Source organism: Haliotis rubra, unplaced genomic scaffold, assembly GCF_003918875.1.
Source record: "Haliotis rubra isolate DU_JTF1 unplaced genomic scaffold, ASM391887v1 Scf65, whole genome shotgun sequence".
Lineage (NCBI taxonomy): Eukaryota > Metazoa > Mollusca > Gastropoda > Lepetellida > Haliotidae > Haliotis > Haliotis rubra.
Window position 1 is genome coordinate 637,808 of NW_025767357.1, and position 23,914 is coordinate 661,721.

The 23,914-nt window shown below is 38.3% G+C and overlaps 1 protein-coding gene across 2 annotated transcripts in view; it reads right to left on the reverse strand.

The window, feature by feature from the left end:
* LOC124257095 (F-box protein At1g78280-like) overlaps window positions 1–23,914 on the reverse strand; it is a 38,583-nt gene that overhangs the window by 2,635 nt on the left and 12,034 nt on the right. For both annotated transcript variants that reach the window (XM_046691082.1, XM_046691083.1), the window contains 6 exons: window positions 10,891–11,230; window positions 9,658–9,766; window positions 7,720–7,869; window positions 6,192–6,353; window positions 4,849–4,934; window positions 12–135 (listed from right to left, as the gene is read on the reverse strand). In XM_046691082.1, the coding sequence (XP_046547038.1) occupies window positions 12–135; window positions 4,849–4,934; window positions 6,192–6,353; window positions 7,720–7,869; window positions 9,658–9,766; window positions 10,891–11,230 (971 nt within the window). The remainder of the gene's footprint in view (window positions 1–11; window positions 136–4,848; window positions 4,935–6,191; window positions 6,354–7,719; window positions 7,870–9,657; window positions 9,767–10,890; window positions 11,231–23,914) is intronic.

The window sequence follows — 23,914 nt, forward strand, 5'->3', positions numbered from 1 at the left end:
ACGTGACGTACCTGGTGGAACCAGCCGGAGGGGATGACCAGGAACTCTCCAGGGTTCTGATCAAACTCTATATAGTGTGCCTTCTTGTACTGAGGGTACTTGGTGTATTCCTCACTGTCAAATGTGTCAATCGGGCTGAAACATGTACACATCACAATTAGAGAATGTATCAAACACACTTTATTTCAGAGCCTTAATGTTAAGTCTAGCCTGTGGCATGTACACTGAATAAATGTCTTTATGTAAGTGAGGGAGACAGTTTGGGCTTGTTCGACTTTCCAAAACACAAATATCCAGGAGGGGGTACCAGAAAGGGCTTCACACATTGGCCCCATGTTGGGAACCAAACACAGGGTTTGGGACGACACTAAACCACTGGGCTACTTACAGTCTCATTACTCCTTGAGCTTTTCACATGTTTCAGATCTCGTGTTTGTGTGATCTATTCTCTCAATATTGAGACATATCTTTTCACTGATAAATTGCAGGGTAAATTTCATATCTAAATAGTTAACAAATGAGGTTTCCAGCATGGAAAGGATTTATATTGAGGGGTGAAAATTCTCATAAAACATTTCCATTTATGATATAATACAATAATCAATAAATCACACCCCGCATCATGGTAATTCTTTCTTCCCTTCAGTTCAATCGTCTTTAACAACCGAATTCATAATTTTCATATACCGGTATAATACTCAAGAAAACCAGTTTTCTTCACATGACAAGCTTATCCTCGATGTCGCAAACATGCAAGAAAGAGACTGTTTATTGTTTATTTTATGATATTTTATGATATTACAACATCTTTTTTGTTGACACTTTTATTCTTATTTTTTGCAAAAGTTGAAAACCTCAAATTAATATAAATTAATTAATTAATTAATTTCCTTATTTCATTTTTTCATATTCCTTTCATTATAATGACCAATAAAATTTACAAAATTGAAGTAGATTGGCATGGCCTTAGTTGTAAAACATCCAGTAAATATAAATCCTGAAGATAGAAATACGAAAACATGCATTCAGCAATAGAAACAGATGAGATCACATTGTGACACGAGGAAATACAGTGTTGTGAAAGTTTCCATAGTCAGTGCTAGACGTGCCGGTGGTGTATTCATTCACTGCATGCAGAGGAGTCTGTGCAATACATGCAATTATCTCTGAAAACAACATAAACAACACAAAGAAAGCAACACTGCTTGACCAGTCGTTTCACAACAATATCTTCGCCCCCTACTTTTCTCAGTAGTGAAAACGTATGATTCATTGTATAAACTCTACCCTTGCTTTGTTTCTTGTTACCTTCAATATAGCAAAATTCAGCTATGAAAATTAAATACTGACACCATCCTCCTAAATTACAATTAATGTCAGGGTAAATAATAACTCTCATGTATTAAAATTTAGTCCTGATTGATTAATGTTTTTGTAAATTGGTATATTATTCATGTGAATAAAGAAAGGAATTATACCTTCATATTTTGTTGCAAATTCATAATAAATACAAAGAAAGATTGGGGGACATTGTATGGTTGATAACATGATAAATATCTCTGTGTGACACCACAGGGTCTGACCAATATCCCTGTGGGACACCACAGGGTCCGACCAATATCCCTGGTCTGACATATCCCTGTGGGGACACCGGGATCTGACCAATATCCCTGTGAGACACCACAGGGTCCCACAAAGAATATCCTGTGGGACACCACAGGGTCCGATCAATATCACCCCTGTGGGACACCACAGGGTCCGACCAATATCCCTGTATCCCTGTGGGACACCACAGGTCCTCACCATCCCTGTGGGACACCACAGGGTCTGACCTAATATCCCTGTGGAGACACCACAGGGTCTGACCAATATCCCTGTGGGACACCACAGGGTCTGACCAATATCCCTGTGGACACCACACACAGGCGAGACACCACAGGGTCTGACCAATATCCCTGTGGGACACCACAGGGTCCGACCAATATCCCTGTGGGACACCACAGGGTCCGACCAATATCCCTGTGGGACACCACAGGGTCCGACCAATATCCCTGTGGGACACCACAGGGTCCGACCAATATCCCTGTGGGACACCCTCCCACCTAATATCCCCCTGACACCACAGGGTCCAAACCAATATCCCTGTGGGACACCACAGGGTCCGACCAATATCCCTGTGGGACACCACAGGGTCCGACCAATATCCCTGTGGGACACCACAGGGTCCGACCAATATCCCTGTGGGACACCACAGGGTCCGACCAATATCCCTGTGGGACACCACAGGGTCTGACCACAAGATCACTCAGCTTGGGCCTACAGCTTGGGATCTACTGAGTATGGTTTTCTGCAATATTCCAGCACACGGTGGGGACACCAGAAATGTGCTTCACAAGTTGTACCCATGGGGAATCGAACCCAGGCCTTCGGAAGCTTAACGCTTTTAACCACTGAGGCTACCACACGCACTTAAATTACATTTAACAACATCACAGTATGACAGGAAGAAACATGTAGAATGTTTCATCAGCTGTATCCTTGAAGGTTCAAATGTTAATCATTCACCCAAAGTAACATTCCCATATTTCATGACAACCTTTAGACAAGCAGAAATTACTTTGGTATTCTAGACAGTTATATTATCGTCTGGGCAAGGGCAGCATAAATGAGTAAATTGTACTCACTGGGAACCAACAGTGGTTTAACATACAGTCTAACTCAAATAACAAAAATAACAAGATTGCATTTCTAAACGAAAAATATACAAACACTTATCTGATAATGCAAATGAAATGATTAAATAAAAAATGTAGATCCCATAGAGGAAATACCAAGAGAATACAAAAGATGGATGGATAATACATCGATAATATACATTCCCTTCCAAAGAAGTTGAGCAGGAAAAGAGAGAAATATATGGCCAATGCATTCACAACACCAAACACACCCTGCACAAAACGTAACCTAATATACTCACAATACTAAATGATAAACCAATGTAAATACAAAATGTTGATCTATTTGTACTAAACATCAGAGTGTTGATAGTATTGAAGTTATATGACAGTAACCTGCATGAATCCGAGTTTGGACCAGAAAAACCAACGGCCGATATTGTCAGTTTGAGAACATCAACCAGGACTGGTTCAAGAGGGCGACCTTTAAGTGTGATATAGCTAAACCCAGCAAACCCCAGTGGAATCATAGTTTATTGATTACTGGAAACTAAGAGATGTCCCTTGAAACAGCAAACATCCTGAAACAAGCACCCAGTTCCACAAAGCAAATGCAGTGTTACGGTGATCGTAAGTCAAATACTATAACAAAGATTTACAATTGTCGTAACACTATGGTTATAGTCTATTTGCAGTGAAAAAGTACCGATGAATTTCACTTTAAACAAAAAGGTAAATCAAATAAAGTGAAATTAAGCCTACTTAAGAACACTACCTTGCCAACTGAACATTAAAATATCAGAATTTTATTCAACTTAGGATAAAAGTTGTTTAAGCAACTATCATAGTTTCAAATCGCTATTATTGGTTTGTATTACAAGGGCGTATGCACATTAAATGAAACCCCGAGAAGGGTTGGTTTCTACGGTTGTCTAAGTTAACGCTGATCATGCACCACATGTGCATTTGTGTCACTGTTCCAACTACTTCGCGTACCCCCTTGTAATACAAACCAATAATAACTACTTGAAACTATGATCGTTTGTTAAACAACTTTTATCCTAAGTTGAAACAAATTCTGAAATTTAAATGTTCAATTGGCAAGGTAAAATTGTGAGGATTCGCAATCTTAATTCCACTTTGTTTGACATTTTTTTTGGTTTAAAGTGAAATTCATTGGTACGTTTTCACTGCAAACAGACTATAGTTTGTGGAATTTGGGCCTTGTTTCTTGACTAAAATGTCCAGTGCTCCTCTTTATATAAACGCTTTGACTATCATTAGAGGATCGGAAGTCATTCCAACTCGGTTATTATTGTGCAGAGTACGTACATAGGCACCAAGGAAGTGGCCCATCAGTTGCAAGTCATGTTCTTCATATACATATATATTTGTGTATATATACATACCACAACACATTCCACTCTTATCCGATTAAAAGAAACAAAATGGGGTCAGGCATCTCAAACACCTGTGACATTAATTTAGAATCTAGATGAATCATACTGTTGTCAGCTAGAGACAATTATCCACATGTCCATCCTGTTGGTCTTATCTTACATGCAAATACTTCTGAGCAAATAGCTAGATGAATCATACCTGTTGGATATTCCCAAACCAAACAAATACTTTTGCAACCCTACCCTCTAAACGTAGGCAACTCCCACTAGCCAAGTATTATATCCTGATTGGTTGATGACATAGTGGGCAGGGCATTTTGGGATTTCTTGAGCTGAACAATTTCACTGATTTCTTATTGTTGTCTACTGAATTGTTGAGTTACTGACTAAACAGCAGTCTGTAAAGTTACTGTTACCTTTTACTGATTCATGAGAATTTACTTCAATATATTTTCAGATAAACATAAAAACTGGTAAATGTATTTGCAAAAATCAGCTATACATGTACACTGGTTGGACACTGTTGACACCATCTTTTGTACATTTACCTTTACTTATATCCATAAGTGTTAAGCAACCCTAAATACAGAATAACCAATTGTACTAACATTCCAATTTTTGTACAAAAGGAAAACTAAAATAATAAAGAGAACTGTAGGTGGAAGTGTTGTGATACTTGACAAGAAAGTAGTACAACAGTCATGCCACAACACCGTGCTCACCTCTAGCCACAACACATGCACAACGCGATTCACAACACCAAGTCAAGGTACCTATTATATTTCCTACACTCTAGCGGAAACCCACACATTTTGTTGGGTTTTACCGACAAAAGATGGTCCTGTCCTGGAGGAAACAGCTTGAAAAATAGAACAAAACCAGTTTGCATTAAAAACTTGTTGTGAATTCCAGCAACCAAGTGAGATGTGTTTAATGCTGCTGTCCAAAGTATTTCAGTTATATCATGGCACGTCAGCTTCATGTTGATGTCCTATATGTGTCATCATTTGCTAAAGGCAACGATAATGGTTATGGTGCTGACAAACCTAAATACATCAGCAAATCAGATGAGTGAATGAGTTTTATGCTGCTTTTAGCAATATTCCAGCAATATCATGTTGGGGGACACCAGAAATGGGCTTCACACATTGTACCCATGTAGGAATCGAACTCAGATCTTAAGTATGATGAGCGAACGCTTTAACCAGTATGCTACCCCACCGCCCCTAACAAATCAGGGATATGAATCAACTATGGTAGGTTTCTGGTGTGTTCTAGAGACAAGAAATATGGAGTAGGGAGCTAAAACTATATTATTAAATAAATCCATGCTTATGGTACCACTATTCATCACCAAACTATCATCTATAATAGCAGTGTATGAAATAAGCCGAAAACCCAGCCAGACATCAGGGCTGGTAACTCCAAAATGTTACCAGCCCAAAATGGATTTAACCAGACCAGACACCAAGATAAAGTGAATTTTCTCAGGTGTATGGAACATGTAAAATTTCTACCAGACCATCGGGCTGGCAAGCTGTGAATTTAGACTGTCCATCAGAAATCTTGCCCGTCTCGAGCGGTCGGACGGGCCTTATTTCATACACTGATCATAGTAAGCAACACTAAATCCATGCAGATAGTACCATGATTCATCACCTAACTATCACCTGTAATAAACACTTTTACTTGAGGTGCCCTTTCAGAATATATTCCTTTCTTTTTTTAATTATTTGGTATGACCATAAGATACACCATATTTCCACCACAGGCGTCATTGCTTGAAACTATTTGGTCTCAATATGACTCAAGTATCATAACATCCTTTTATCAAGTAATAATAAAATTAATTATTCTGTATAAGTACATATAAATTGCTAAAAGAAACTAAAAAATCATCAATCTAACGCTTAACATGAAGTCGGCAGACAATATATTGGCTAAAAACGGAATTATCTGAGTTTTCAATTTCCCTCTTAACCATTGTTATCAAAAAATACGAAAATGTTTAAGAGGCAGTGAATAAAATATTCAGCATCACAATTCATAAATTTCGGATAGATACTGCTCTGACATTTAAACACTGCTGATGTTTCAACACAGCTGCTCCTCCTACCTTCCATCGTTTCTTGCCCTTGATGACTGCATTGGTTCCGGTCCAGTTGTAGGGGTCTATATGGAGGGAGGAGCGTGAGTAGGCTGTTCCCCACAACAGCATACAGTCCCATGGGCGAATCTCTTGTGGGAACAAGCTGAAAAAGTTCTCTGTTGTGTATGTCTGCAAAAACAAATTGATAAAACTAAAAACATTTGACGAAAGTGAACGAATTGTTTTGATAAAATTGAACAAAAAATTGATAAAACTGAAAAAATATATCCCTCGACCCTTGTGTTTCTTAAAACATAAGACATGCTGACTTGGACGATCTATAGTCAAAGATTTGAACACACCATGCACAACACTTGAGAAATGAGCTGCCTTCTATACCAAAGATTGCTCAGACCAAGCTTCAGATAGCTTACGTGTGCTTGGAATAGCAGAGATATGAGGAAAAAGAGCAATGGTTTTCATTTGGTGTAGACGAGAACATTCTCAACATTTGTTTACGCATTATTCAGCGATTGAATCCGAATCTTTCAACATCTTAATAATTAGTCAAATCTTAGTCCAGCAAACTAGAGGTTAACAGCAGGAGAAGTGATTCCTGTCTTTCCAAACACTATTTATTCAATATTATATATTGAATCATGTTGGTTGAGTGAGAGAGCGAGTTGTGTGAAATACCACATTGAACAGTATTTTTGCTTGATTACATCAAGTCAATTTGAGATGGAAAACAGAGGTGATTCTGGTGTTAGATGTTTATCACTTCAGTAGAACAACAACTGCCGTACGAAGTTGAGAAACTAAGAAATATAACCATAATCTGGAATTTGAACCAATGATCACAGGCGTCTGTCACTCCAAAGGGAGATAACTATGCACAGCAATCTTCTGGCACAATAGACAATGGGGCAACCCCAGCCCCTGGTTACATCATTAACTCAATTATAAGTCGGGTCTGATTTTTAGCTCCTTTTTCTGGTATCAAATTTCCGACTTATAGTCGGTCATATACGGTAATTACATATAAAAATATCATAGACTGTTTCCTCACACTTGTCTGGACTAGTTTATACAGAAGTGATTCATGTCTTTCCAAACACTATTTATTCAATATTTGGTTATATATTGAATCATGTTGGTTGAGTGAGAGAGCGAGTTGTGTGAAATACCTCATTGAACAGTATTTTTGCTTGATTACATCATGTCAGTTTGAGATGGAAAACAGAGGTGATTCTGGTGTTAGATGTTTATCACTTCAGTAGAACAACAACTGCCGTATGAAGTTGAGAAACCAAGAAATATAACCATAATCTGGACTTTGAACCAATGATCACAGGCGTCTGTCACTCCAAAGGGAGATAACTATGCACAGCAATCTTCTTGCACAATAAACAACGGAGCAAGCCCCTGGTTACATCATTAGGTCAATTATAAGTCGGGTCTGATTTTTAGCTCCTTTTTCTGGTATCAAATTTCCGACTTATAGTCGGTCATATACGGTAATTTCATATAAAAATATCATAGACTGTTTCCTCACACTTGTCTGGACTTGCTTATACAGGTCAGGTCGCAGAGGAAGGAACAGTTCGTCCTCTAAGTACGTCCAGGTGGTCGGAGAACTCTCCTCGATATGTTGTAGAAATAACTTCAGTGGCAAGGCAAGACTAGAAGCCTGGTTCAGTTTGCCCTGGAAAGAAATCATATTTATTGAGACAGTGAGACATGCAGTCAACAATACTCTCCCTGTGACATCAGGAAATTGTACTCAGGAGAAGAAATGTGGGCAAATTGAGTCATGTGCAATTATTCCCCACAGACATAAAGCAGTTTTTGGGTCAATGAAGATTCCATTGTTTAGTGTCATAGATAGTTTAACACTTAGTCTCTGAATATATATAATTTTTACAGAAACAGATAATTCCATTTAATTTGGAGCCCCAGTGATTGAGAGATTCATATCTGAACAGCTGAACTGAGAAAATCTAGACTTGTTTCATTAAAGGTTTTAGTATTGCAAAAAGGGTTGGGCAGAAGGGGTTGTGTGACTTTGAGGAAGTCATAGCCTGCATTATTACAAATGCTAAATATTAGGGGTGGGTATTGCAGAGAATTTTCATATTGCGAGATATTGCGATGCGAAAGCTTATATTGCGATATGTATTGCAATATATTGCAAGAAGTATTTTTTAACAATAAACTACTAATGATCAAGTTAACGCTTTATTTATAAAGCAAAAACACAACAAAATCACTATGCTTCATTAAGCTTTAATAAAAACTTTTAATCATGACAAAATAAGAATATAGATAATATTTAAATGTAATTTTCACCACGATCATTCCCACCACCATTACCACAATTGCCACAATCATCAAGGTTTCCAAGTTTTATGAAGTTTTCCGAATACAAGTCAAAATACTGGTTTTCTATCAGCGTATCGCAATACTGATCGTTTCACGTATCGTTTTCATGTCTGAACCGGTTATAGCGCAGCCCTACTAAATATGCTGTTAGACATCTGTACAAACAGGTAATTAACACAACAGTGTGCTCATTAAAACTCACCAGTTAAATTTGTTAAAATAGATTGTGTGATAGATAACAGTTCAAACATCCATGAAACCAGAAACTATTTGGTGATAGTTATTTTGTAGTTACATACACTTCATACATGGCTGTAATATGCAGATCGAAATTTATACTGTCACACCAATTTTAATGCCTATTAACAGGTGTTTAAACTTATTGCCAGGTTGTATAATCCACCACAGGAAACATTGGAAAGATATTGACCATATCCCATTTAAATTGATGACTATGATGCCAATCACTTGATTGTCTGGTCTAGACTATACATATAGTCACACACATATAGCATACATATTGCTGAATGTGACATTCAACAACAAACAAGAATATTGACTGAATATCATCTACATCCGATGGTCAAAGGGGGTGGTGGGTTAGCCTTGTGTTCACTTGTCATGCTGAAGGGTTTAAGTCCCCACATAGGTACAATGTGTAAAGCTCATTTCTGGTGTCCCCAGCCGTGATATTGCTAAAAGCAGAATAAAACCCAGGAACTTTAATATTGCTAGTGTACTCCGATACAGAGGCACATGTAAAATCACTTGCCCTGATAATTCTTCCACTATACCGGCCGACGTTCTTGTTTATATTTTTAAATAAACAACATAATTAACATTGGAAAGTCAACTGGACACCAGTACAGAGTGACATACAAATTTGCTAGCCCGACAGAAAAAAACACTGGACCGGGACGTCGGGCAATGGGTTATTTCCACCCCTGAAAACCATACTCACTCACTCACTCCAATGGTCAAAGAATACTTTAATACCATTGCAACTGTCTGAATAGTCTAAATAATTTCTCCATGCCCAACAAGGTAAGGCAGTACACCTGAGCATTAAGCTTGTATGTAAGGTTTCAGAAGATTCATCCTCTTTACTTACATGGACGGCTTTCATGACAACTCTTTCCTCGCCATAATTGTTCACAAAGTAGTCCCTGGTCCAGTTGACTGCCTCCCATTTCTGTATGATGTCAGTGATAAGTACTGGCCTAGAGAAACAAACAGAAGACGTGAGGATACATTTATGTTCCAGGCTTCAGTACATGTAGTCACTTTCAGCGTTTGTCTACACTATGTCCTCCATCACCCATGAACACATACCAACCCTTGTCATGTAGTCAGTCCTGTCACTAACCAAATCAAACGCCAGTCTAGTTTCAGCGAGAAGAAAACCAGGAACTTCTCAGATAATTCAGATTAGGCAAGAGAGTTTGTTCAAAATTGCCTCTGTTCACCCAGCAGAAAATGGGTACCTGGTGGGATAAGTCATGTGACTATAACTTCTTTGAGTCGCATTTTAGAAGTTGGGAAATACAATATAGAACAAACTTTATGGATAACAACTTCTTTTTATTCGTGAGTGCGACGTTTCGATACAGATTCTTGTACTGTTGTCAAGCATCTGTATCGAAATGTCGCACTCATGAATAAAAAGAAGTTGTTATCCATAAAATTTGTTCTATAACATGTGACTATAACCTTCTAGCGCCTCACAGGCAGCTTGGGTTAACCGGGGTAATAATGAACTGTCTGTTTGTATGCGCATCGAGCATGCACTTGGTGTATGGAATTTAGCGCTATAGATGTATACATTATATCATTATCATATACATACCACAAACATTCACGCAACATGTGCCCTTGCCTTGCAATCATCTTCTTCTTTATACATTGCTTCAATATCAGACATCATTTGATATCTGTGTTGGCTTAAACAATGACTTATACAAGATATCACAGAAAGCCCACAAAGTGACGGAGGAACGTAATGGATACAAAACCTGTCAATTATTGATGAATGTTGTCTGATGTAACTTACTCAGCCACTGGCTTTCACGAAAATGGAAGTCGGACAACTGGTAATCAAGATCACACACTTTGTTTACTCCTATGACTGACTGACTGAGTTTGGTTTTACGCCGCTTTTAGCAATATTCCAGCAACATCACGGCGGGGGACACAAGAAATGGGCTACGCACATTGCACCCATGTGGGGATTCGAACCCGGGTCTTCGGCGTGACGAGCCAACGCTTTAACCACTAGGCTACCCCACCGCCCCTTACCCCTATGACAAGTGTCATAGAGGTTCTATAGAACAAGACAAGAACCTACCATTTTCCATCATACACATCCCAGAATTCCTCCAACTTCAGGCCTGATCGACGGTCAATACCAGCGTCATTGTATTTAAAATCATACTTTTGCATATTTTCATCACGAGTAGCAAACGCTTCCTGGAAGTCAAACACATAGGGACTTGTGGACAGATTCACGGGTGTGTCGATCTGTTTCTCCTGAAGCAGTTCCGGCCACTGTATGTGCAGACAGATTCCCATAACGGTTGCCAGGATACCACAGAACGGGCCCCAAGTCTGAACAGAACTCTTGGTGGAACTGTTCAGTTTCCCTGGCGGCATGCCTGCTCTTTTTGTTCTACTCATTTTGTTTGAACCTGAAACATAAAGACAAAAAATTTAACATTTTTGGTCAAAGCATGCCGGTTACCATACTCACCATATTTAGCACACTGCTAAACACTTCTCGTTCAATCTCTTAGTATATTGAAAAGTGTTCCCTACAATAACAAGAAATAAACCTGACAGTATTAATACAGGTTATTAAAATATTAGGATGCTTGTGTTACAATAATTGATGGCAAAACCATACAATGTTACACTACACATGATTACCAATCTAACATTAAAATTGTATTTATTAGTTGGTTCAAAAACAAGATCAATATTAGGTGGTGGCATAAATAATCAGTGCAAAGCGCTAAATGTTCCACCCAAGTGACTTGACATAAGAGACAACATACATTTTAATCAGAACTAAAGGATGGAAGTTACCTTATTAACTATTAACACAATTTATTATTCATTCAGTGTCAAGATCCAGGTTAGCAGACGACTGCAACTACCAACCATTAAGCAGTGTGCTTAGTGAGTCAGTTGCACCAAGTGCTACCATTACTGGGCGTGATCTAAATAATGGAGGAGAAAGAGCAACAGCATTTGTTTGACAAATGCTTTACACTGAGTGAGTGAGTGAGTGAGTGAGTGAGTGAGTGAGTGAGTGAGTGAGTGAGTGAGTGAGTGAGTGAGTGAGTGAGTGAGTGAGTGAGTGAGTGAGTGAGTGAGTGAGTGAGTGAGTGAGTGAGTTTAGTTTTACGCCACACTCAGCAATATTCCTGCTATATGGCGGCGGCCTGTAAATAATCGAGTCTGGTACAGACAATCCAGTGATCCACAGCATGAGCATCAATTCTGATACAATGACATGTGTCAACCAAGTCAGCAAGCCTGACCACCCGATCCCGTTAGTTGCCTCTTACGACAAGCATGGGTTACTGAAGATCAGTTCTAACCCGGTCCTTCACGGGTCGCTTTACACTAAGTAGCAAGTGTACATGCAGTCAAGAAAGACAAGAATCGTTCAAATTGGTGTCCAGAGACTGCAGTAATTCCAATGATGCCACAGACAACTTGTGACTGCTGTGGTACACTGACACGGTATTTTGAATGTTTAGCGAAGCAGTGTAAGAGATTGGTGACATTCTGTTGCCAGATTTCTTCCCTGGTAATAATATTCAATTATTAAACAGGTTAAAAGAAACAACTTTCCCAATCGATATTTGATGAGGATGTCTTGCAAGACGGGACTGATTCCATTATGTTACCATGGCTATGTTAGATCACAGGTAAGGTAAGTAGAACATGATGCCTTGATAACACAAGAGGTATACTTCATTGCAGGGTAAAGAACAGGTGGCATCTTTAAAGGTCACATGCAACCAAAAATTCAAACATAATTAAAACACAATTATCACTTATTCATGACAGCATAGCTGTTGAAACCACTTTTCCCTCAAGAGCTGGGGGAAAATTAGTGAATCGTTTGAACTCCAATTTCGAGTGTTTTTTATCATCGTGTTATTTTTCAACTTTATTAGTTGAATTTGCATTTTTGATGATTTGTTTCGGTAAGTCCATACCGAAAGGTATCGGAATCTGCAAAGTTGTGTTTTACGTTGCATGTGACCTTTAAGCTTTTAGCAAAGCATCTTAGAATACTGTTTAGAAACTGCAAAACTGGAAAACTGATTGTAAATGATAAAAAAATCACATTCTTGTGTCTTAAAATATCAAACATATCAACAATAGTCAATCAATAATTTAAATCTACTCATCAAACCTTGAATGTCTGATGTACATGGCTGATATATTCGAAATAATAACTATAACAATCACAGGAGTGAGTCCATGACACTCATGCACCCTCCACAAGTGTGAGTGAGTTTAGGTTTACGCCACACTCAACAATATTCCAGCTATATGGCAGTGGTCTGTAAATATTCGTGTCTGGACCAGACAATCTAGTGATCAACAGCATGAGCATCGATCTGTGCACTTGCGATACGATGACGTGTCAACCAATTCAGCGAGCCTGACCACCCGATCCTGTTAGTCGCCTCTTACAACAAGCATGGGTAACTGAAGGCTCATTCTAACCCGCATCTTCACGGGTCTCAACAAGTGTAAGATCTTCACGGGTCTCAACAAGTGTAAGATCTTCACGGGTCTCAACAAGTGTAAGATCTTCACGGGTCTCAACAAGTGTAAGATCTTCACGGGTCTCAACAAGTGTAAGATCTTCACGGGTCTCAACAAGTGTAAGATCTTCACGGGTCACAACAAGTGTAAGATCTTCACGGGTCTCAGCAAGTGTAAGATCTTCACGGGTCACAACAAGTGTAAGATCACCTCTGTTAAATATATGATAAAGGACAGGCAAACAGTTTCAGTTACATCAGAAACTGACAAAAACTAAAGGATCTTGACAACATACGTTTCTTTTCTTTCTTTGCCATATTCCAGCCAAGGGATCAGATATTCACAATATGTCCTGCTCACCAACACGTGATTTGCGACTTCTCGAGGTTGTAACTTGTATTCAGACTGACACAATTAAACTGTCTGCACTGTGAGGGACAAAGAGTTGCCTCCCCTGGTGACAGCAGCCTGTCACAGGTGTCATAGACAGAAACCAGGATTCCCACAGTTCTCTATGATTAACTCTGGTCAGTGTGATTACCATCTGTTACGAATCTAATTTTGGATCGTCAGCTTCTGATTTAGGGATCAGGTTTGTCCTAACACTGCCTTGAACATTACTTCGGTCATATCATCGGACAGCTTCATGTGGGAGGTAAACCTAATGTTGAGCTGACTATCGAGTGAGTGAGTGAGTTTAGTTTTACGCTGCTTTTACCAATACATATTCCAGCAATATCACGGCTGGGGACACCTGAAATGGGCTTCACACATTGTACCCATGTAGGGAATCGAATTTGGGTCTTCGGCATGACGAGCGATCACTTTAACCACTAGGCCACCCACCGCCCCTGATTATCGATACAGATCATAACGATCGATCAACGTTAACAATATATCGATCGATCATCGATAAATATCAGAGACGTAACTTAGAGCAAAAATGCCAAAGATGTCTGAAAGAAAGGAATATATTTCACATCACTGAAGAGTGGCGACATGTTTTATATGGGTTATTAACAAAACAGCATCCTTAACATAATTTAGTAGCAGATCATAAATAAAATTTTATGTTTGTATATTGTGTGAGAAAGATTTTATCAGAAAAGTTATTGTACAATATTATCAGTAACATAATTTTCATATCGATAATTGTTAATAATATTTCCTATCGGCGATATTATACAATTACAGACTGGTGATGAGGTCAATACCTGTTTTTATGACCGAATTCATCTGTCCATAATTGTTTTATTGTGTAATGACCAAAACAAAATAAAGCTTGTAAAATCCAAAACATGTCCATTTAGTCAAGAAAAGTAATTTTATTTTCGCTACATTAATCAATTATGTCAACAATACTGTGACATGTAAACAATAGAATGACGTCATAGCTTGACGTCAAAATCTAATTTTAGTAACTCATGTCAATATGACTTTTGGTCGGACCTGGGTTGGAGTCAATATGCTTTTCTGTCGACGGTCACGTGACCGCCTCTAGACCAATCAGGTAGCCGGAAAAATATGCTAACATAATAATCGACATTTTAGACAGCCCTCAAGAGATGCAGGTCTTGGATGCATATTTCATTGAACGACTCTCAAAGCATGAGTTTGGTGATGAAAAACCTAGCTTGGGATTCAAACCCAAAAAGGAATGACACTACATAATGACTGACTGACTGAGTGTGGTTTTACACCATTTTTAGCAATTATAATTCCAGCAATATCACGGCGGGGACACCAGAAATGGGCTTGACACATTGTTCCCTTGTGGGGATTTGAAACCGGGCCTTCGGCGTGACAAGCGAACACTTTAACCACTTGGCTACCCCACTGCTTGAAAACCATGGCCCTGCTTTTGATGTTGGATAAGTTTTGCTTGAGATGTTTTGCCATTAACTGCTTAGTGACTGATTGAACTATAGATGCAGGCCTAGATGCACAGCATTATGCCTGGCCTGATGTCTAAAAACAGGGAAGGATCTAAAATTCCACTGTATGTTCCCTTTGATTTTTATGAAAAAATTCTACATTCATAAATGTTTATTTGTCATCAGGAACTAGGGAGTCGGGCCATGAATATGGGTGTCCCAAGTTAGTGGCAGATAGCATGTTTCACCTAATCTGAAATATTAGTGAAAAAGTTAAGACTATGATTTATCGGATTTAAGCTGAAGTTTATGAATCAACGACTAACACCCTGAAACTTAAATGTAGTTCAGGCTTGAATTAAAATATATGAAATATTGATTTCGATAAAGTTATTGAAACACACCTTTTGGCCTCCCCAGGTTTTGTTATGTGAATCACTGCATAGATCTAGTCCCCCTTGCCTGCCCATTACGAGAGATGTTTCATGAAGTAAAGCACTGCATACAGTCTAGAATGAGAGATCAATTATCAGGCATTAACAAGAATAGATAAATCATGACAAACAGCGTTTTTTCGCAGTATTTTTGCCAATAATAGTTAAAATGGTAATTTACTATACACTGATGCACAAACACTTTGGAAACTAACACCGTAGAAATTGATTGCCTGGAGTTAGACTACAATACGTGAAGCGACAGATCTGCCTGAAATCAATGTGTACATACTCAAAGTAATGTGTATCACACCCGGCTCTTACATAAGCTGTTATTCGTAATAACGATTAATCTATTTCAGAATGTTAAGTTCTCATATGTAACTGCAAACGTCCTCAACCTGTACATGCTTTAGATCATTATATATTACCATTTGTACAGACGCATGTTGATCCCCCGCAAAACTCACTTGTGTTTACATTGCTATCGTTTCCTGAGTCCCCTGGAAGTATTTCCAAAGTACTGCATCTACCCACGTTATTTACATAACATCTTCACAGCAACATTAACAACATTGTTATACAATATTGCAACAACATTGAGTGAGTGAGTTACAATTTAAAGTCCTTTTGGCAATATTTCAGCCATATCGTGACTATTTTGCAACAAGAAGGATGATGGTAATTTTTCAGAGTCATGCATTTTCTCGATTAGAAACAGCAACATTAAAATAACACCATCAATATCATCTGTGTGCCTACTGACCAATACATAGAGACTGTTTTACGAGCATGTGCGTCATACTGAATTTAGAGAATGAGTCAGAATTCTTGTATTTCCAAAGCATAAATTCTTCAACAGCTGCATGAAGTCAGTACAGCACACATACGAATGTCATCATTTTTTTTCACCCATTATTTCTTAATCCTATCGAGTTTCGTCTTCAGAAGAATGCACTCAACAACACTGTTTAGAAAACTGAAACTGTCGAGTAACGTCAACAATCTTCGGCTATGTGGTTGTTCCTCGTGTGACGTTATTCTGACAATAAGACTTCGTAAGATTAAGATTAGGACAACAAGGAAGTCAGAGACAATACAGACCGCCTCCGTGGTGTAGTGGTTAGAGCGTCCGCCCGGAGTGTGCGGAAGGTCGCGGGTTCGATCCCCGACCGCGTCATACCAAAAGACGTTAAAATATGGTACTTGTTGGTCCCTGCCTGGCGCTCGGCATTAATGGGTACATCAAGGACTGGTCGGCTCGGAGTTAGTATAATGTGTCTGAGTGGGGTATTCATGCTTCACTGCGGCATGGTATCACAGTGGGCTAGCACTATCAAACCAGCTTCAGTCTGGGCTAGTACAAGCAGCCGCACATACACATACACATGCATGCACGTCGTCATATGAGCGAAATATTCTCAAGCACGACGTTAAACCCAATTTCACCACCACCAGAGACAATACACTGGAACACATGGAGAGAAATGCACATACGTTTTTTTAAGAACTTGGTTAGATCTAACACTTTGGGTAATAAACTACAGACCATATTACCATATTCTATACTATAAAATAACCTCTTCAGGCAAAAAAAACCCATTTATTTCATGTCTGCTGCCTCGCCCCACACTACCCACCTTATGTAATATCATGTTGTATTGGTTACCTTAAAGGAAAGATAATTTATGGATGATAACATCTTTACTATATTATATGATGCAATGTTTTGGTATAGATTTCTTTTCCGTCGTCAAGCAAGACTTCAAGGCAAGATACTTTATGTAAGACAACTTCTTTATTATAGTATGATGCGATATTTCTGTATAGATTCTTATACCATTGTCAAGCAAGACAAATCCATACCAAAACGTCTCATCATGATATCATATAGAAGTTGTAATCCATAAAATATCTTGTTGATTGTTACTCACCAACTTCTTCACTGCCAATCAAACAGGTCTAGGTTACAATAGAACTTGAGCGCCATAGATGAACGTACGTTATCGATCAGTAGAAACACCTTTGTAACATGAGCCCATCTTATCTACCAAGATAGGGACTGGACCTGTTTCATTCCATCATCAGTCCGGGTGCGATTTCGCTATTTACAACCTGCACCGGTTCAAAATGGCTAGTGCAGGTTGCCATTGGTAACAGGTTGCACCTGGTGAGGTAAAAATAAATCCAACATCTTACAGCTGTCATCGTGTGTTTTAATTGGGAAGTAAGTGGCTTGAGTGAGTGAGTGAGTGAGTTTAGTTTTACGCCGTACTCAGCAATATTCCAGCTATATGGCGGCAGTCTGTAAATAATCAAGTCTGGACCAGACAATCCAGTGATCAACAGCATGAGCATGGACCTGCGCAATTGGGAACCGATGACATGTGTCAACCAAGCCAGCGAGCCTGACCACCCGCTCCCGTTAGTCACCTCTTGCGACAAGCATTGGTTACTGAAGGTTCATTCTAACCCGGACCTCCACGGGTAAGTGGCTGGAAGTAACGAGTTTATAAGTGAGTTTAGGTTTTACGCTGTTCTAGGCAATATTCCAGCAATATCACGGCGGGGGACACCAGGAATGGGCTTCACATATTGTACCCATGTGGGGAATTAAACTCGTGTCTTTGCCACGACGAGTGAATGCTTTAAGCACTAGGCTACCCCACCGCCCCCGGAAGTAACAAGACTTATTACAAGCATAAACATTTGTGTATTCATTAATCAGTTATGTAGCAGTAATCATATAACTGACATTTATAAATACAAGTAATGCAAAATTAAAACCGAATCATTCATCATTCTCATCAAGGGATCTGGTTCTGTTGAATGTATCTTATACTGAGTACTTGTTATAAAAATTGCTAAAAAAGTACATGTATTTATGCTACGTTTTAGAATCAGAGATTTTATTTTGTGCTGCAAACAAACTTTTGATGGTGCGGCCAAACCTATAAGCCAGATTGCACTCAGTGCAGGTACTGAACAAAAACGAAATGGCAGCCTGTCAGAGTGTCAGTCAGTGTGATTAATTCCCACACGAATCCTGACTGAGGACACTTACTTTGGGCATTGTTAGTTAATGTCTCTCATGGGTGGATTCAACCTTGCACAAGTCTCTAAGGCGATACTTATAAACTAATAATTCATAACTCCTAGATTAAATAAATAATAAGTTGTTGACTTATCTCATCTGTACTCATCTAGATTTCATACAAGATTTCATATTTATCAAAGATGGTACTACAGCATTTTAGAAGTTGGAAGTACAATGACATTATTAATGCCATTAACTATTCAGTATGTGTTCTTAAATTACTATCAGGCAATAGTGTCAGATATCTAAAATCTATATACACAAGACCTGTACATTTTAAAAATCAATAACTGCTGAACCGCAACAGCCATGGATGTTTAGTGTCGACCTAATTCATGAGACCCGTGAAGATAACAGTTTGTTAAAATCAGTGTTCACGAACAGCATCTGACCCTCTGACAAATCCGGCAGATTTGCCAACGGTCTGATAGAAGTCTACATCCCGCCGGCCCCAGTGTCTGGCTGTATATTTCACAGTGACTTTGACTGAAGTTGTTATATGTGACATATAAATCATATGTTTGTTAATAATTTCAATGCCACTTATGAGAAATATTAAATCTGAAATGTTTATTTAATTTTATTCTATGGGTCCTGTGAATTTTCAATGGGTCAGACAGACATCTGAAACTTACAGGACCCAATGTCTTGTTACTTTGAAACACCATTCGTGAACACTGTAAAATAGGTCTTCAGCAACCCAGGCTTGCTGCAAAAGGTGACTAACAGGATCGGGTGGTCAGGTTCATTGACTTGGTTGACTCGTCATCGTATCCAAATTGCGTAGATCGATGCTTATGATGTTGATCACTGGATTGTCTAGTTCAGACTCTATGATTTCTATACCCCTGCCATATAGCTGGAATATTGCTGAGTGCGGTGTTAAACAACAACAACATAAAAACTATACATGTTTTTTTACAGTTCTATTTATAAGTTACTGGATACTAACAGGAACACGGTAGGCCACATTTGTTGACTGTTGACACATGTCATTGTATCCAACAAAATTTTGATGGTGAGGGCGAAACCTATAAGTCAGGTTGCACTCAGTGCAGGTACTGAACAAGATCAATGCTCACTCAGGATGTCAATCACTGGATTGTCTGGTCTAGACTCGATTATTTACAGACCACCATCACAGAGGTAGAATATTGCTGTGTGCAGCTTTAAACAACAAACAAACAGGCTTGTATCTGATGACAAGATGTAATAGTGAACTATGATAGTGAACTATGATAGGATACTTCCTGTGCCCAATTGCATCATGGGAATCTGCTGCTGTTTAGTTTCACTGTTAGGCGTAGACAGCTAGATACATTTACTGACAACTTGCAACATGTCCACAAAGACTATTCAACTTTTGATAGGGATAATAAGATTTAAGCTGTTTAAATATACCTATGAAGTAGTGTGAAAATTAGTTTTGCTCATCATGGATAGAAAATATTCTTGTCTTGAGATTGATAGAAGTTATCTTTTTAAAGCTTGCTTCCACTTCCATAAAGCAATGCTAATAATAGAAGCAAGAATAGTAGTAAGAATACTTGTAATGATAGTGGTAGTAGTAGTAGTAGAAGTAGTAGTAGTAGTAGTAGTAGTAGTAGTAGTGGTGGTGGAATTGGGTTTAACGTCGTGCTTGAGAATATTTCGCTCATATGACAACCAGTAGTAGTAGTAGTAGTAGTAGTAGTAGTAGTAGTAGTACAAGTAGTAGTGGTGGTGGTAGTGGTAGTAGAAGCAGCAGTAGTAGTAGTAGTAGTAGTAATGGAATCATCGACAACTATCATTCTACTACTTCAGTCTAACAGGGTTTCACCGTGACTTACAAAAGTGCCTCTGACTATGCTTTCAGATACCCATATCTTGTCAACCTTCAACTTAAATTATTGATGGTGCTTCTCTTATTGAAGTCAACATACAAGTTGACAAACATGATAATTTGCTGACTTGTCACCATTTTGCTGATGGAATCTGTATACCCAGAATACACCAAGTATGATCTCTCCTGAATCTGCACGTCCAACTTTCATCCAGGATTTCACGCGATGGAGAAATACACTTCCAGTACGCACAAACACAATGGATGCATTAAAAATATATACTGCGTCCCCGAGGGATTCACAATAATATTCTCCATAACAAATCCTTGGCAAGAAATATAAGGTTCCTGTAATTAAATAATTACTAAACTTAAGACTTCAGGGCATTGAACCATTTCATTAATTAAAGGACCTGCATGTTTCTTGTAAGGTCCTTTGAAATTGGTAACTGGGGGACGTCTGGCCCCCTAGTTTTGAAGGTCAAGGTCAGCCCATGTTTCATCTGATCTTCAGTGGGTTCAACACGGATATACAGTTATTCAACCAACACCAAGACAAATAAAATCTCTCCGCTCATCTTGAATGTCAGTTACAGCACATTTAACATGCCCTTTGATAGACAATGTGAATAATTTATTGGCACAATTGAATTCTTCAGTGAAATCACAAGATGGTGCACTGGTCTGAAGCGAGTTCAAACAGTACTGACAACCTACTGACATTTACTGGTATGTGTGGCACCTGGACAGGTTTCCTCTACAGGCATGAAGTCTTTTGACAACATTTTAAGCAACTACATGCCCTACATGCCATCATATTTACTAAAGCTGCAACAAATTGACTTTGAGGCAAATGAGTGAGTGAGTTTAGTTTTACGTCGCACTCAGCAATATTCCAGCTATATGGCGGCGGTTTGGAAATAATCGAGTCTGGACCAGACAATCCAGTGAGCAACAGCATGAGCATCGATCTGCACAATTGGGAGCCGATGACACGTGTCAACCAAGCCAGCGAGCCTGACCACCCGATCCCGTTAGTTGCCTCTTACGACAAGCATGGATTACTGAAGGCCAATATTCTAACCCGGACCTTCACGGGTATGAGGCAAATGTGATACATGACATGATTATAGGTTGCTGAACATGAACACTTTTCACCATAACATATCACCAGTTGAAGGTTCATTGTTCATATTCATTAATATAATGTTTTGATCATTTGACAGTGTAATTTTTTTACAATCAGTGACAATATTACTGCCAAATGAAATATATGGGAGTTTTGACCATTATCCCGCCTAGACTCGATATATTCCATTTTGCATTTCTCACTTTGAACAATAAGCGAGTGAGTGAGTTTGGTTCTACGCCGCTTTTAGCAATATCACGGTAGAGGAAACCATAATTGGACTTCACGTGTTGTGCCCCCATGTGGAATCAAACCCGGGTCTTCAGCGTGACGAGCAAAGCAAACGCCTTAACCAAAAGGCTACCAAACCGCCCCGTTCGATCAATAAGAAACAAATTAAGGTTACAAATACTATTTTTAACAATTCCTAAATATTCTATTCTGGTGATTGCGAATAAAAATTGAATTCATGAAGGATTCCTAAAACACACCAAATGAATCACACCAGCCCTAGTATTTATCATTTCATATTTACCATTTTAATAATTTATCCTTTCATATTCACCATATTAGTATTTATCATTTCATATTCACAATTTTAAGAATTTATCATTTCATATTACCATATTAGGTATTAATCATTTCATATTACCATATTAGGTATTTATCATTTTATATTAAATGTATTCATTATTTATCATTTCTTATTTACCATATTAAGTATGTATCATTATATATTTACCATATAAAGTATTTATCATTTCATATCTACAATATTAAGCATGGCATTCTGCAATAAGCACCCCTGAGCAACTTCAAAACTAATCTGTAAGAAATCTTTAAGCACAGATCGTACAAAGAAGCCAAGATTACATGACATTCATATTTCCTTGTTCAAATAGCAGGAAACATAACTCCAGAATCAATACAGCCAAGCAACTAATATTGAAAATATTTCAATTTCCTGCAAATGAAATCCTTTGTAAGACTGTGTAACATGGGATTCAGTAAGGTGGTGAGGTTAAAATCTCATAATTGGAGATTGGTTCATTACAACCAATCAATCATCGAAAATAAGTGGTTATGAAATTTTCCTGGCTATTTTTGTTTGCACAAAAACATAAAGAAAGACAACAGGTAGTTCTTTGGGGTTTTTTTCTTCAAATTGAACATCTTTAAAGGATGACTAGTATGTTAGGAACATAAATTTCATGGGTCTTGAAGATAAATTCAATCATGAATTGGAACGAGCTTGTAATATTCATGAAATGTAATAAGAGACAAAACCAACCTTGTGAAAAATATTGTTAATTAAAAAAGTTCCAGAATTGTTTATGTTCGATTATGAGAAAACATGATCGATTGCTTGGTCGTTTAGTCACTGTGACCAATCTTCGATTATTTCAATTAATCAGACCACCACAAGTTGTAACCTCTGCAGTAGCCTTGCTCCAAGGGTGTGTGAAGTCTAAGCGCATGGATGTACAGTAATTCTATCCTTAAAGAGGCAGGTCAAGATAAGCGGACTCTGAGGATGCCAGTCTGTTAGAGTGATATCTATATTTTTAGAAATAAACATTTAAACTATTAATTATTACCATGGAGATTGTGCAAGTCTACCTCTGCAGCAGTATAAAACAGAATAGATGCCAGGTCAATGTCTTACATTAAGTTAATCAAGTCCTAGAGAAGTTGTATCATCTGCTTAAACTAGTTATCTTACATGTGTACAGATGAAAATTTATTACCAAGACCTGCAGTTTATCAACTTAATTACAAAAATGAACTTTTTATAAGACTGACCCACTGAATGTTTAAAACTGAATTTTAACAATCTAAACAAATGTAAATAATTCTGTGGCAGAAAAATAATTTAATATTAATAGTTATATATTTTTGGCAATACAACATGGAGTCTTAACACAGTTACCCTGGCAGGTATCCACGGAATGTTACTATTTTGTTCAAAATTGGGATTTGGGGAAACTTAAAAAAATCAGAGGAATTTTTTTGTATTTGTATTTTGTATTTGTATTACTGTAAAACTGAAGCATTTTCCTATACATTCATCCTGTTATCACCGAAATACAGGTAATGTCAACACGACTGACTGACTGAGTTTGGTTTTATGCCGCTTTTAGCAATATTCCAGCAACATCACGGCAGGGGACACCAGAAATGGGCTTCACACATTGTACCCATGTGGGGATTCGAATCCGGGTCTTCG